The 15,346-nt window shown below is 54.2% G+C and overlaps 1 protein-coding gene across 1 annotated transcript; it reads left to right on the top strand.

The window, feature by feature from the left end:
- Nucleotides 1-14,098: 14,098 nt before the first annotated feature.
- On the top strand, nt 14,099-15,070 carry ZNF488 (zinc finger protein 488). The gene has a single exon (XM_012651278.1). The coding sequence runs from the start codon at nt 14,099-14,101 to the stop codon at nt 15,068-15,070; it is 972 nt and encodes a 323-aa protein (XP_012506732.1).
- Nucleotides 15,071-15,346: the final 276 nt, after the last annotated feature.

Below are 15,346 nucleotides of genomic sequence, written 5' to 3'. Positions count from 1 at the left end.
CGATTTCATTTTTTCATGACATTTTTATGATACATACCTATCTATATGTTCAAACATCCATACTTAATATATACATATATATACACTAAGTTGTAAAACTTGTTTGTTTTTAATGATCTTAATTATCAGCTAAAGCTTGAAGCTTTGGCTTCTTTGAAATAATTTAACCTAATGTTGTAGTTTATTGTGACCTGTATTGATAATTCAGCTAATTTAACTTTTCAGTTGTTGCAGTAAGGGAAATTTGGCCATAGAAAAATCACATACAAGTGAACAGAGGTTAGAAATGATGGAGGAGGAGTGCAGTGTGTTCAATGAAAGAATTTACTCACTTTTGATCAAGAATGTTGGAAAAAATTGTAGGTATGTGCATGCAACTTTGGTTGGTGAAACTATTTTCTGGATTAAAGAGTTAAATTGTCTTTTAAGTAATCTAACCATGACTTCCACTGTATCATTTGGGGAGAGGGGTGAAAGGTTTTCAAATGATTTAGAATCCATCTGATTTGCTTAGCACATTTTTCTTTCAGAAATCTAAGGGAGGCAACCTTTGTTTAAAAGAGATAATCACACCAGTTAAAAAAAATAAGTCTTGGGGTTCAGTGCTTTGAAACATACCTTCCTTCATGAAGGAGTCTGTATCTCTGTAAGAACGTCCTTGTCCTTCTGTCCTTAGACGATGCTATCGTTGGCATCTGGGAGGTCTGACTGAGCAGTTGATATATCATCACGGACTTTTTCCCTGAAGGTTGGCACAGTAATTGTGCCACCGTTTAGGGATCTCGCTTTATTCCCTAATCGCATGAGGAATGAGAGCTGCCATTTTGGGGGCTCTTACTACCTGTCATGCACAGAGCCCTGTTTAGTCCTGTTGGGAGGCTCCTGGAGGGAAGACCACATCCCCCTCTTACTTATAAGGAGACTGAGGCCCCGAGTGGTCGTCCACCATCACATAGGTAGTGAGTGGCAGGGCTAATTTGGAACCCAGGTTATCCCCTGGAGCCTGAGCAGTGAGGGCTAATTCAGTCCCATTGTGTGACTTCCCTGTTGCTGCAGCCCCAGTGCAAGTTATGTCTGAGATATCCTTCCACACAGATCCGCCCATTGCCAGTGGGCAGTGTTTGGTAGAATCCTGTTCCTTGTTCTAGTGTCCTGCTGCCACCCGCGGCCATGTCCATGGCTGAGTGTCCATCTACACAGCAGGACCCCTTTGAGGCACTGGACTGCCCCTCTGCTTTCATTGGCCCTGAATCCACAGAGCCTCCGGCATCTGAGTGGCTGATGGGATCCCATCTTCCGCTACTCGCGTCCACGTGGCTAAGGGGTGTTGGCACCAGGGCCGACCTCGCTGCAGGCCTGGGGCTGACTGTGTGCCAGGAATCCTGCACTTGGCTTTGCTGGAACACGGTAGGCATTGCTGCTAGAGAGCTGCAGCCATAGCTGGCCGTGGAGCCTGTGGGGGCTGCCGGGAGTCCCTCCTCTGCCCAGCTCTGGGGCACCACCAGCAGCCTGCAGGAAAGCCTAGGCCACTCTTCAGTATGTAATTTTCTCAGTGTGCCAGAGTGAGGAGGTTGTCTAGAAACGTGTATTCCCTTTGTTAGGAAAACCCAGGACATATGCAAAACAAGTCAGTAGATGGTTATCCTCTGGAATCTTCCAAAAAGATCTGGGAAGCCTCTGCAGAGACCAGGGACACCAAAGGATTAGAGGCACAGGAGGTATTTTCTGCTCTTGTTTGTTTTAGCTGAAGAGAAAGGCAGACACGGCAAAGCGCTGCCTGGGGCCTATGTGGTGTCACGGAGTAAGATCTGGTGTGTGACCCGCAGCTGAGCACAGCTGGAGGCTGGCTAGTTGACTTGGGATGGAGAGCGCCTTCGGCCATCTCAGGAAAATGAGGTCATCCAGTTGGTTGCCAAGAGTTCTTTTTTCTGCAAGTGGAGCGGAAGGAGAAAAATGCCCAGGCCATTTTGTCGTTCATTAAACAATGTTGCATGCTGGTCCCTGAGAGCTCACAAGTAGAGGGAAGGTGGCCATAACATCGACTGGATCCGCTTGTCCTCCGAGAACAGCTTATCTCCCTAACGTTTATTGAGCCAGGATCCTTAGCGCTTTGACCGCGTTAGTCCATCCAGTCTTTCCGACAGGGAAGTGGGCACCAAGGCAATCCTCTTTGCAGATGAGAACACGGAGGCATGGGGAGGACCCACACCTTGCCCCAGGTGGCAGGGTTGGTAAGAGCGGGGCTGGACTGGAGTCCAGGCCCCCTGGCCCCGGTGCCCGTGCACTTAACCTCTGTGTGGATGGAAGGCTTGAAGGTTACCTGGGACAACCTGGTTACGGCACAGATAGACAGGTAATGCGGGAGCATGTGGCCAGTGGTTCCCAGGTGAAGGGGGCTCAGTCTGCAGTCAGTGCCCAGGGGATGGGAAATAAGCCAAGAACCACGAGCTTTTAACACTGGTGTGGGTGAGGCCTCGCCTCCCCGGTGCAGCACTCCCTGTGATGGGTAGCAGCAGCAGGACCCTGGTGGTGCCCAGGGGGGTTGGGAGCCTAGGGAGAAGTGTCCCCTATAGTAGGGAAGGCCAGGCATGGGACAATCCCCTGTAGATGTGGAGAACTCGGTTTCAGACAGTTTCAAAGTTCGTATCCCTGACCTGAGGGCTGTACGGCAGCGGAGTCTGGGGATTAAATCAGGTGCTTGCAAGTAGGGGGAGCACTGAGACGTGTCTGTGTGGGTCGGAGGGAAGAAAACCAAGGATGACAGGAGGAGTCTTTCTCGGGACATGCACGATGACAGAGGGACACCCAGTAAAGAGTGCTGGGGGTGAGTGCCCAGGACGAGCTGAGCCTATTGAGGAGAGCTGAGCACCACAGAGCTCTTTCAGATCATGTTCAGCGCAAGGAGAACAAAGGCTGCACAGATCCTTCGCTGTCTGGGCAGCTGGTGTCTGTGGCGGGGGAGGGAGGGAGAGCAGCTCCACGCTGCCACAGAGGTCTGGACGGAGACGGAGCTGCAGGCACATGGGGCCCGGCAGGCCCGCCGGAGGGCAAGGGTGAGGCAGTGCTGAGCTGCTGTGTGTGGTCAGGGCCCCTGACCCGGAGACGCCCTGGCCAGGGCTTGGCATGACCTGGGGTGCGGCCCCACACCTGCAGTGCTCATCTGAGAGATGTGCGGAGGTCAGACGTCGATGCAGCCTGCGTGGATGAGACTCCACAATGTGAGGGTGCCGCTGGGAAAGATGCTAGCACAAGGGGAAGGGCCGGGAGTCAGGAGGCAAGGGGAGAGGAGTGCGTGCAGCTGGCAGGGGCTCCCAGGAACAAGCCACGCTGGACTCACATCATTTTCCACTTTGAGGGGCTTTGATCTGGCGATTGTCACAGACAGAGTGGAGGGAAGTTGGCCCCAGAAGGAGTTTTGTAGGATGTCCTTATACTTGCCTGAGTGGCCTTAGCCCATGCAGTGCTGATGCACGCATGCGACAGCAGTGACCCTCAGGGGGTCCGGGCAGCCACTCCAGATCTCCCCTCCTCCTTTTCCTCCTCCTCCTCCTCCTCCTCCTCCTCCTCATCAATATCTGGATGTCAGCACTGACGGCGTGTGAAGCTGGACAGGATTTCTAAATGAGTGTCCGGCGCTGTCCGGGTCCACAGTGCCCTCACAAAGCCGGAGTGCTGCGCTGGGTTTAGCAAGGTGGCCTTTGGCAGGCAGGAGAGAAGTGCACTTGGACTGAGGCACGAACCTGCTCCTGTGCTTGTTGTGAAAATCAAATGAAATAAAGTGTGCGAGCTTCTGGCACGTGACAGCAACTGTGCCCTCCTGCTGTGCGACCACGTGTCTCCATTTTTAGTGCCGAGAAGAGGGTTGTCACGTCCCGGCTAAGGGCACTCTGTGCAGTTGTCACGTTCAGGCCTCCATAGCTGTGGTTGGCAACGGTGGCCTGAGCCCTGGAGGCAGCCCAGGGGGGCACCTGCGGAGGGGGTGCCTGGTGCAGCGGGACCAGGAGGACAGTGGGGACGAGCTCCTGTACAGCCTTCGGAGCAACACGTGTGGCTCTCAGCTGTCCTCTGGAGGTCTGAGGGATGGAGAGCGAGTGCGCGAGCGCGCCTGCATGCTGCGTGAGTGTGTGTGTGTGTGTGTGTGTGTGTGTGAGCGCACGTGTGTATCTCTGTGTGAGTGCAGGTGTATATGTGTGATTGTATGTGTAAGTGTGTGTATGCGTGAGTGTACGTGTATGTCTATGGGTGTGTGTGTATGTGTATTTGTGAGTGTATGTATGAGTGTATGTGTATGGGGATATGTGTGTGTATGTATAGGTGTATGAATGTGTGTGTATATATGTGTACGTATGTGTACGTGTCTCTGTGGGAGTGTTTGTATATGTGAGTGTATGTAGACATGTGAGTGTGTGTGCAAGTGTGTGACTGTGCTTATGTGTGAGCATATGTGTGTCTGTGCGTGTGTGTGAGTTGTGCGTGTGTCGTTCTTTGTGTGAGCTCGTGGCAGCTCAACGAGGAAGCCTCAGGCAGACCAGCTACTCTGAGAGAGGGGAGAGTTGCCTTCCTCCCCCTCAGTCACACACTGGTGGATCCGGGGTGGGCTGCAGAGGTGATTTAGCCCAGCCCCAATTTACGCGTGGGAAACTGAGGCTCAGAGAGGTTGAGTGCTTTACTTGGGTCCCTCGGAGGACGGGTGTTTCTGCTCTGCCTCTCTAGGAAACTTCGGCTGACATTAATCGGGGTGTCACAGGGGACGTCGGTGGCGTCCCCTTTGAGGAGTTCATCTGGAAAGGATGTTAGGCGTGGCGCAGGCCCCCCTGGCAGCACACAGTTTGGGCATCCTGAGAATGACAGAGGACCCGGGGCCCCGGGGCCCACCAGAACGGTCCTCAGGGCAGGGTAGGGCTGCCGTTTGACCACAGGAGCCATTCAAAAGCTTCTGGCCAAAGTGGGCACGCTGACGTTTTCAGTTTATGTTTCCTGCTTTCTCCCCAACTTCTCCTGTGCTTTTAGTCCATCAAAAAGCCAGCTTCCTTGTCTTGTCTACTTGAGAGCTTCTGACAGAAGGAGGCCTGGCTGTGAGCCTGCCTTCGTAGGTGGCAGGGAGGTGGGGGAGAGGGAGGGGCTGGCTGGAGCCCACATCACACATCTGCGTAACACGCCTGTGGCGGTCCCGGTGAGCACGGTGCTGCCCTACTCATAGAGTGCTGGACCCTGGGGATAAGCACTTCCTAACAGTGACAGCTCTGGAGCGATCGGCGGAGTCTGCTTCCACCAGAACTGCTCATCAGCTGAGGGGGACGCCTGAAGATGGCTTACCTAGTTTCCAGAACTTGACGGTGGGGCTGGGGAGGGCAAGGTGGGGATGCAGGTCTTCCCACAACCACACATACACACCTACACTCATGTAGAGATGTACACATGTGCTCACACACACACTCACACACCGTCCCCCTGGGTGCCACCTCCCCCTGGGTGCCTCCTCCTCCTGGTGCCACCTCCTCCTGGTACCATCTAACATATGACCATTGTATGTCTTCCTCTCCATGCCGAGGGACCGCCAGGGCAAAGCCAGAGGCCAGCCCGCCTGTGGATGCCTGGCAGCTTGACATGAGCAGACAGCTGGCAGACATTTGCCAGCAGAGGCGACTTGAGTAGATTCATGTGTGGGGAGAACCAAGCGTGAGCACTTCTGGCGAGTGGAGATGGGGACACCCACACTTGCTCCGGGGCAGGGCCAGGTGAAGAGGTGGCTGCCCCGAGCGTGGGGCAGGGGCCAGGCACAGCTCAGACGTACCCTGTCAAGCCTGGGTGTTTATTGCTTCAGGCTTTTGTCTCTCTGGCCACCTGCGCTTGCAGAGCCTGAAGCGGCCTGGTGCTGCTGAGGGTCGGGAGAGAAATTAGCAAGCCAACCGGCAGGGAAAGAAAAGTGCCCTTAGCCGGGTCAGAGCTGGCAGGAGGGAGCCCTCTGTGCTCTGTTAATGTGGTGGCTGCTGCCTGAATGCTGATAGGTGCAGGGGCAGGGCCGGCAGGTGCCTCTGGGCAGCAGTCTGTGTGGATGTGTGTGTGTGTGTGTGTGTGTGTGTGTGTGTGTGTATGCGCACGGTGTTATCATTGCTTCCAGGTAGAGTCCTGGAGGCATAGAGCTCCAAATTGGGGTGAGCTAGTTATGGCATCGATAGCAAGAGACTTGTTTGGAGACAAGCCACAAAGATCAACTCCAGTCAACTAAGCCAAGCAGGAATTAAGTAGAAGGTTACAGCAGGGGTGTGGTGAGGTGTGGGGGGTGGATCACAGCATCAGAGGGAGCACTGGAGAACTTAAGCTCAAAAAGGACAGGGATTGTGTCGAGTGCAGTGGCTCACTCCTGTAATCCCAGCACGCTGGGAGGCCAAGGCAGGAGGATTGCTTGAGCCCAGGATTTCAAGACCAGCCTGGGCAACAGTGAGACCCCATCTCTACAACAAATACAAAAATAGTTGAGTGTGGTGGTGTGCACCTGTAGTCCCAGCTCCTTGGGGGGCTGAGGCAGGAGGATCGCTTGAGTCCAGGAGCTGGAAGCTGCAGTGAGCCATGATGATGCCGCTGTACTCTAGTCTGGGCAACAGAGCAAGACCCTGTCTCCCCACGCGTCTCCTCCCTCCCAAAAAAGACAGGGATTGAGCTGCTTCAGAGAACCCAAGAGTAGCAAGAACACACAGGTGATTTCCCAAACTGAAATTGGGTTTGGTTAGGAGGGGTAGCATCAAACAAAACCATCTGATGTCTGCTCTGTGGTCACAGACATCATGTAATCCTCCCTTCCCATCAGCTGTCTTAAGAACCCGGGGCACCAGTGGGCCATTCAGTGTAGCCCACGCTTCCTGAGAGCCTGCTACATGTCCCCCAGGATGCCTCGTGGGGGCCACCAGCATCGATCAGACATGGACATGGTCTCTCTCTGCAGGGGCCGAGAGTCCAGCTGGGTGGCAGGGGCGACATTGAGCCTGGCCAGGTTAGGCTACTCAAGGTGGTCCTGTACCCCAAGCCTTAGCATGGCAACCCTGACGGTGTTTGGGGCAAGCAGGCCACAGATGCAGCCCCTTCCTTTCACTTGGCCTCTCAGGGTCCCCTGGAAGTCTGCACGCACGGTAAAGTTGCAAGCTCTGGAAGGAAGTAGCACTGAATTATGGCTTCCATTGGGTGAAAAAAATCATCTCTGAGCGTGAATTTGGCCACTGGCTCCAGAAGTGTGGGTGGAATCTCTGTGGAGTCTGCACTGGGAGTCACTGAGCACCTTGGGCTCAGCCCCTGTTCTTCAGGCCCCAGCTGTCTGGAAGGCTGGACATAATGTGACTGCATCAGCCTCTTCATCTGAGCTATGACTGGGGCATGGGGCAATGGGGCAGGTGCCTTCAAGTGTAGCTAGAGGATGTAAGTGTTACTGGGTATCAAGGAGTCCACAGCTCTTCAGAGAAAGGATGTGTGCAAATCCGGCTCTGACTCTGACCCTGTCCCTTCCCCCTCCTACCTTACGCAGTGGGGCTGGATTTCACGTAGGGTCTGACCTGGCCTAGTGTGAGTGGAAAGTCAGTATTTATGGGAGCGGGTGGGCGGAGCTCTCTGTCTTGCCGAGTGCCTGTCCTTTGCCTTTTCCTCGCTGCTGGCATTGCCCAGCCCTTCTTTGCCACCAGGGATTTGCCTGTGCCATTTTCCCATCCCCACTTGGTGAACTCCTATTCATCCATCAACACCCAGAGCTAATATCACCTCCTCAGTGGAGGGGCATTCCTCAGGACCCCCGGATAGCATATGGTCGGTGACTGTCCATCCCTGATCCTGCAACATTTTCTCCTCACCACTAATGCAGTCTTTGCTCTATCCTGGGTCCTGTTACAATGAGGTATTTTTCTCTCTCACTGCACGTGGAGTATCTCCAGGGCCAGCCGAGATTGGCACTTGTTGAATAAATGAGGGATTATCATCCCTAAGAGCTATGGTGTGGGTCCCTGTAGCTGGACCACTTGATCTTACCCATAAACAGTCCTTACAGAACACTCCTGATTTACTTCTAATGTGGTCTTTCACTGCCTGGCATTAGCTAATGCGGTTCCCTCTGCCCTCTCTTTTCTCTTCTTCTTTCTGCCTGCGCTTTGGAGGCCTTCCTCCCCGTCCGGAAGGGTCTCGGACTGTCCCAGTGCCCAGCGCACAGAAGCATTTGGGGCACATGCCGTGGCGTGCCGTTAAATGTTTAACAACTGGCTCTCAGCATGTGGCTCCAGCATGAGTTTTGGGTGATGGTTTCATTTACAATTAAGTGTAAGATGAAAGTGGAAAAATGAACGTATGTCAGAACCTCACTTGTCAGCGATTTGAGTGACCCGTTTGCTAAATAAGATACTGTAAAAGTTCTGGAATACTGGAGGAATAGTCCCTCAATTTGCATGCTGTTCACAATGTAATAGCTGTAGACAAGACACAATTTTCGGTTTAATCTGAATTATTGACGTTTTTTCCCATCACTTCCTTAAGTCCAGATAATCAACAAAGCAAGAAATGAAGGCCTGATTTATAGCATTTGCCATGAATTCTTCCATCGTGGCTGATTTCAGGCCACTAAAGACGTCACCGGATGTGGAGTTAGGAAGAGGTGCGCGGCAGCGAGCCGCTGCTCCCACCAAGGAGACACGGTCCGTGGAATCATGCCCAAGGGCAGTCATAGTGAGACGTAGTAGAATAATCAGGAAGAGAGGAGTTTTGAGTATTTATTGCCTTTGTTTTTAATAGAATTTATTTGACTGTAAGTCTGTGTCATTTAGTTTTTAATAACGTCTGTGTTGAAACAGCTAGCTCACAGAATTCCTGAAAATCTCACAAGCCACTATGAGCTGGCCCCGACACACCACTGGCCACATGCTGAGAAAACCTTTCTGTGTCAAAGTTGCGGGCAGGGAAGAAAACCTTCAGGACAGAGGCGCGTGGCTGTGTCTTCTCAGCCTCCTGGTGCGGTGAGCTTCATTAAGTGCCACAGTGACAGATACTGTCATTGGTTCAATCAGCAACCGTCTAACCCCATCTCATCCAGCGTCCCTGCACTGTCGAGGTTGGAAAGCTAAATCCACATTTCCCAGACTCCCCTGCAGCCAGGGTGCAGGCCTTCAACACAGATTCTACCCAGTGGCCACGTGCATCAGCTGGACCTGGCTGTGGAGGCGAGTCCTGTGAGGCGAAGTCTTTGGTGGGCAGGCGAGATCTTCTGGCAGGCACAGGGGCAGGGGTATCTGGTCTTGTGGGGTCACAGAATTTGTGATGGGTGCTGATACCAGCAGAGTGTCTGCTAGACAGTGCCAGGTCAGGGTTAGGCACTTTTCTGGCTGTGGTGACCCTTGCAGGGCACTCGAGCTTGGTCTCTGGCTCTCCTAGAGATTTTGTGAGCCACGAAACACCCTGTAATAAATTCCTTTCTGCTTAAACTGCTTGGAGTAGATGCCATCGTCTGCAGCTGGGAAGCCCTGATCACTAGAACCTAAGAGATGCTAGAAATCACTATGAAGTGTCAAAGTAACCAGAGATCTGCTCACGGGGCCTATTGGTTCACCTCTGTTAGAAGGAGTCCAGAGTCGTGCTTGTGTTTGAAGGTTCACGGACATTAGAAGAGCTTTGGGTGTGCTTCACAGAAATATCCCACTGTGGCGTGGCTGTTATCAGATCTGCCCTGGATCATTCATTGGCTCTATTTTTTGCCCATTAGCTGGTCAAGAAAACGTCCAAAGAAACAGACTGATCACAAGAGATGCATCGTGATGCCACATAAAGGTATCACCTGGAGCCCTATGGTACTTAAAACCATAGAGACCATCTGGCCTGGCCTCCTCATTTTGCAGCGAGCGAGGTCTCCCTAGGACGGGGACCTGCCCAAGGCCATCTCTGAGTGCCTAAGCTGGGACTCAGACCCAAGAGCCTTAACTTTTGCCTGCCCTGTGCTGCTTCTCGGCAAGCTTTTTCTGTTATTTTTCTCTGTTGTAAATTCCGGTTTGATTTGACGGTACATTTAGGCATATGAAGGTGTGAGAATCCAATAGCGCAGGTGGGTGGAGCGCCTAAGACCTGAATGTTTGCTGTACTCAGGGTACTCGGGGCAAGGCAAGGCCTGGTGGGCCGTCCCTTCCACACCACACTGGCCGCTTTATTTGGTTAAGACAGTAGCACATTATGTATCCCTGGGACTCCAAGGGTCTCAGGGACAAGAGTGCTGCTGTGACTGCAGAAGACTTTGTTGTCCCCAGTGTGGGGCTGCGCTGCAGGGGGGACTGTCTTTTCACTTCTCCAGGCCCCTCGCTGTGTTCCTGCCCTTTGAGCACAGAGGAAGGAGCGAGCATCCCTGGGGGACTGCCACGGGCCAGGCATGGCGGGCGGCTCCTTATAGATAGTACTGTTCTATTTAAACTAGTTAATTTTCTGTCTCAACCCGTAAGCGCTCAGAGGGCTTGTGTGTCACATGCCTGAGCTCCCCAGTAAATGCGTGGAGATGAGATTCACATCCACTCTTTCCCGCTCTTCGCCCTGTGCCTTTCTGCGTTGTTTTGCGTCTTTGTTTTCGCTGAGGCGCAGAGCGAGCTCTGGAGCTCTGTGCCGTGGGCGTGGGCTCGCCCTGCTTTCTCTCATCAGCACCGAGGACACCGAGCGGCAGGTACCTGATTCCAGAGCAGGTGGAGGCAGCCTCAGCCCCGCCCTCCCCACCGCCAAGGAGCCCTGGACACATGTGGGATCTGACCCCCCACCATGGCGGCTGCCAGGGGAGTGTGCGCCTCTCACCCTCAGGCCAAGGGCCTGTCAGCTCCTCTGGCCGCCCTGACTTAGCTACTTAGAATTCCCTTGAAGTGAGAGCAGCCACCAGTCTTATGTAGACTGGAGCCTGGCACATAGTAGGTGCTAGTGCATGTTTATTGAATGGATGAATGAACAGAAAATGAAGCACTTTGCTCAAAGGCCAATGTGACCCATTTCCTCCCTTCTTCTAAAGCTCCCTTTTGCCCTTGTGGCTCAGGGATGCTTGCGCAGACCCCAGTCGCAGCGGGGCGGGGCTGGGTCTCTCCAGGCGGCCTGAGACAGACTCTGAAGCCCCCATGACAGACAGACAGCACACTCTGCAGCCAGCAGGAGGAGCCCCTGGCATGCCTTGCAGGCCCCTTGGCTCCGGGAGACTTCAGCGTAGGAGCGAGGACTTCTCTTTCCTGAGACAGAGTAGGGGGAGGGACTTCCCTCAGTATTATTTCCTGGAGCAGGTGGGTTGTGAGAACAGCATTACAGAATTCCAGCCCAGTCCAAGCCGGGAAGGGCATTGCCCCTTTTAAAGCAGTCAACCGCTTAACAAAACAAAACAAAACGTTAAAATAAGACCAGCGTGGTGTTAAAATATTAGAAAATAGAGAAAGCCATCACCCTAAATTCCATAATACTAACATCACTGTAGTGTATAGTATATATACAGTTTATAGTATATGGTATATTGTATACATACTATTGTATAGTATAGGCTATATTATAGTATGTATACATATGTATATTTTCTTATATATAGTTTTAGTATTTTTTGAATGTTTTTTGTTTGGTAGATAAACTGCTTTTTTTGAAAAAAAAATTAATCAGAAAGAGATTTATTATAGGATATTAGATAGTTTGTAGGATTTCCAGACGGACAGACAACCAAATCTGTATGCTCCACAGCCAGAAACAAAACAGCCTTGGAGAAGCGCGCAGCCACACCCTGGAACTATGCCAATGGAAAGGAAAGCCCACCGTTGCTCCCAGCCCTGTTTGTTTTACCATTTATTTGTGTCTAACACTTTGCTCAACATGGCATTGTAAGCTTTCTTCCACGCTATTGCATGGTTTTTATAGCCATACTTCAAAAATGAATCATTTATTTATAAAAACAATCAGGTCTTGCTTGGCTGGGTAAGAATGCACAGGCCTGAGAAGTGGCCACTGTTGGGTGATCCCGGCCGGAGCGGAATTGGCGCCAGCAGACCCGCACGTGGCTCATGTCCTGAACATCCCCCAGGCTGTCCACTCCACGGGTCGTACGCGTTCTTCCTCCTGCTGGAAGACCCCACCTTTCTGTGAACCCTGGGCACCCCCTGCTGGATCCTCGGGGCTCTGCTCAGACGCTGCACTCGCCAGTGTGTAACGCTCACGCGTGTGCAGGTCCCTGTGCTCTGTCCTTGTCATCACTGTCACCGTGTCACCTAGCACAGGGCCAGCACGCCGGAGGCTCTCAGTGAATGCTTGCTGAGTGAGTGAAAGAGGGCGTCAGTGAAGAATATGACCTGGTAGTCTTTATGTTTTTTCCAGGGTTTTTCCTTTGGCTTATGTATTTTTTCATAGACTAGATTATACCAAATATGTAATCTTTTTGTCCTTTTCCCTCCTCAACATTACATCGTAAGCATGGCGCACACCACCGTCCAAGGCTGCGCAGTGTTTCGTCGTGGGTGTGCATCATCGTTTATTTGCCAGGTCTCGTCGTTAGGCATTTCGGTGTTTATTGTTTTTCACCACCATAAACAATACTGCGGTGAACATCTTTGTTCCCTCCTCCCATTAGGCAGATCTGACCCTCTTCAGAGTGGTGCGTCCAGCACCTGAAGGAAGGGTACCCTCGGAGTCCGAGCTCGCTGGGGGCTTCCCACCCTCACAGTGACTCTTGGCAGCCACGGTCCAGTCAGCTTTCTTCTCAGTGAGTTCAAATGGCTGACTGCCCTGCTACTTCCCTAAGGAAAAACCAGGCGGGTACTCGCTGGGGGCAGCGGTAGGGCCAGGGGGAAACGAGGGAACGGGAAGACGCTGGTGACCCTCGGTGGGGCCTCGCCTTTCAGACTTATGTCACAGTTGGAAATCCAAGGGTGCCCTTCCACTGCAGGTAGCCACCTCCCTGCCACACCTGAGTGCAAGCCTTCGGTGCCCGGGGTAGCGGGGGCAGGGAGGAGGGAGTGTTGTCTGTGCTGGAGAGGATCTGGGGGCCTCAGGGAGGAGGCCGTGCCCGAGCTGCCCTGTGGAATGAGCCGGAGTTCGTAGGTAGGAGGGGAACGCAGCTGTCCGTGTGCACAGCGAGGCCTAAGACGACACACGTGGGGGGTCTCGGGGGAGCCCTGGGAAGCTCGGCTGGGCAAATGCACAAGCCTGAGAAGTGGCCACTGTTGGGTGGTCCTGGGCCGGAGCAGACTCCACTAAGCAGGGGGCTGGGATGGCAGCAAGGGGAAGAGTGGGGACACAAGACTCTCACAAGAAGCCTGGCTTGGAGAAAGTGGAAGGAGACCAAGCGGAAGCTGGCAGGGGACGTGATGCTGTCAAAGGGGCTGCTCACCCACAAGGGTCCGGCAGCCCAGGGAGCAAAGGGATGAAGCGAGAGCAGGGACAGAGAGGGTTGCTGTGAGGAGCGGGGACTGTGATGTGCACAGTCCTCCAGGGCTGTGACCCCCTGGTGCTGTGGCCTCCCCTGTGTCCTCCACACTCAGCCAGGGCCACAGGGCCAGCACTGAACAGGAGCTGATGGCACACGGCTTCCTGGCACTGGAGTCTGCTTACTGATAGATGATCCAGAAACTCCTGCAGGGAACTGGGGGCTGAGCGCCGTCCCTAGAGCAGGCTCTTTCCCTTCCCCTCCAGCCTCTCCCTTTCTCAGCCATTTCTGCGAGGGGAATCCCGTGTCCAGGGGCTGCTGCTCCCAGGCGTTTTCAGCAGAGACCTCTGTCCCCAGCCCTGCCACTGGAGGTGGGCTCTGGAGTCCAGTGCTGTCCAAGTTCCCCCTCTCCTTGGAGGCAGTGCGGTTGGTGCTCCCATTCCACAAATGCAAAGGAGTCCCCAGCATCAGGTGGCTTCTCTGATGTCAGCCTGATTACATGTTTGCCCGAGTGGCAGCGAGTGCCTGTCTTACTGCCTGTCGCTCTCTCTCTTTGCAGGGCCCTGTGGCCGAGTGTGTCCCGTCCAGCCATCCCAGTGAGCTTCCCTATCTCCTGGCTCCTCCCTTGGCTAACCCTTGAGGAACCTCAGAGCCCTGAACACTGATGGCTGCAGGAGCATCTGCCGTGCCCAGCTGGTGGCCCAGGCTCCGCTGACCAGCATGGCTGCTGGGAAGGGGGCCCCACAGGGCCCGTCCGCTGCAAACAGATGGCGGTTTAGCGAACCTGAGCAGGGCCAGGGCCGCAAGCCGGTGCTGCTCGAGAAAACGAACCGCCTGGGCTGCGAGGCTGCCGTGGGCAGGGGGGCCCGGGATGCGGCATGCACTGAGCTGGCACTGTCAGCAGCGGTGGGCAAACCCAGACTGGGCAAGCCGCTGCCCCGGAAGGCGCGTGGGGAGCAGAGGCAGAGCGCCTTCATGGAGCTGCCGAGGCTCAAGGAGAGGCTGGGGGGCGGTCGGGCCCAGGAAAGGGGGCACGATGACCCCGCAGGCCAGCCTGGCCCTGCACAGCTGATCCAGGATGTCCCCAGGGACCCAGTCAGCAGCACACTCTTGTCTGTGTGGCCCAGCAGAGCCCAAGGTGAGCAGAGAAGCGCCTTCAGCAAGCCGACCAAGCGACCAGCAGAGAGGCCCCGGCCAACCCCCGTCTTCCCCGCAGGTGAATCTGCAGACACCCTGGGGGAGCTGTCTGGACTCATCCACACTGTAGGCACCCCTTGTTGGGGTCGACTTTCAACTCCCAAGCTTTTGATCAGTGATCTCTGGAACTTGCAAACGTTGCCACAGAATGCTCCATTCTGCAGCGCTTTCCTGGGTGCCCCCAGACTGTGGCTGGAGCACACCCAGGCCCAGGCACCCACGCCCCTGTCATCCTCCCCTACCTCATGGGCCCTCCTGCCGCCCACCCTCACCTCCCTGGGCTTGTCCACCCAGAACTGGTGTGCAAAGTGCAACCTCTCTTTCCGCCTGACGTCCGACCTGGTCTTCCACATGCGGTCCCATCACAAAAAGGAGCCCACGGGGCTAGACCCGCATTCTAAGAAGCGGAGAGAAGAGGCCCTCACCTGCCCCGTGTGCCAAGAGTACTTCCGGGAGCGCCACCATCTCTCCCGGCACATGACTTCTCACAGTTAGCTGGTGGCCGCGGAGCCACCATGGGGTGCAGCATCCAGTATTGGCAGTGGGACAGGGGGTCTCCCTGGGCCTCCCTTTGAGGAGGCTGCTCAGTCGTCTGCGGGGCTGGCTCCTTTGGCATCCATAGACGAACAGCTCAGTTATAATTTGCAAGAGACAAGCAAGCCTGTGCAACGTGTGTTGAAGAAAGTGGAGTCCTGAAATAAAACGATGGGCTTTGCTCATCCAAGGTGTAGTCCCCCAGAATGGGGGCCTGCTCCTGGCGCACAGCATGGG

This window comes from Propithecus coquereli, unplaced genomic scaffold (assembly GCF_000956105.1).
Source record: "Propithecus coquereli isolate 6110/MARCELLA unplaced genomic scaffold, Pcoq_1.0 Scaffold351, whole genome shotgun sequence".
Lineage (NCBI taxonomy): Eukaryota > Metazoa > Chordata > Mammalia > Primates > Indriidae > Propithecus > Propithecus coquereli.
This window is presented reverse-complemented; position numbering and strand designations above follow the sequence as displayed.

Coding starts and splice junctions, on each gene's coding strand:
- ZNF488 (XM_012651278.1), top strand. CDS start 14,099: ATGGCTGCTGGGAAGGGGGCCCCACAGGGCCCGTCCGCTGCAAACAGA.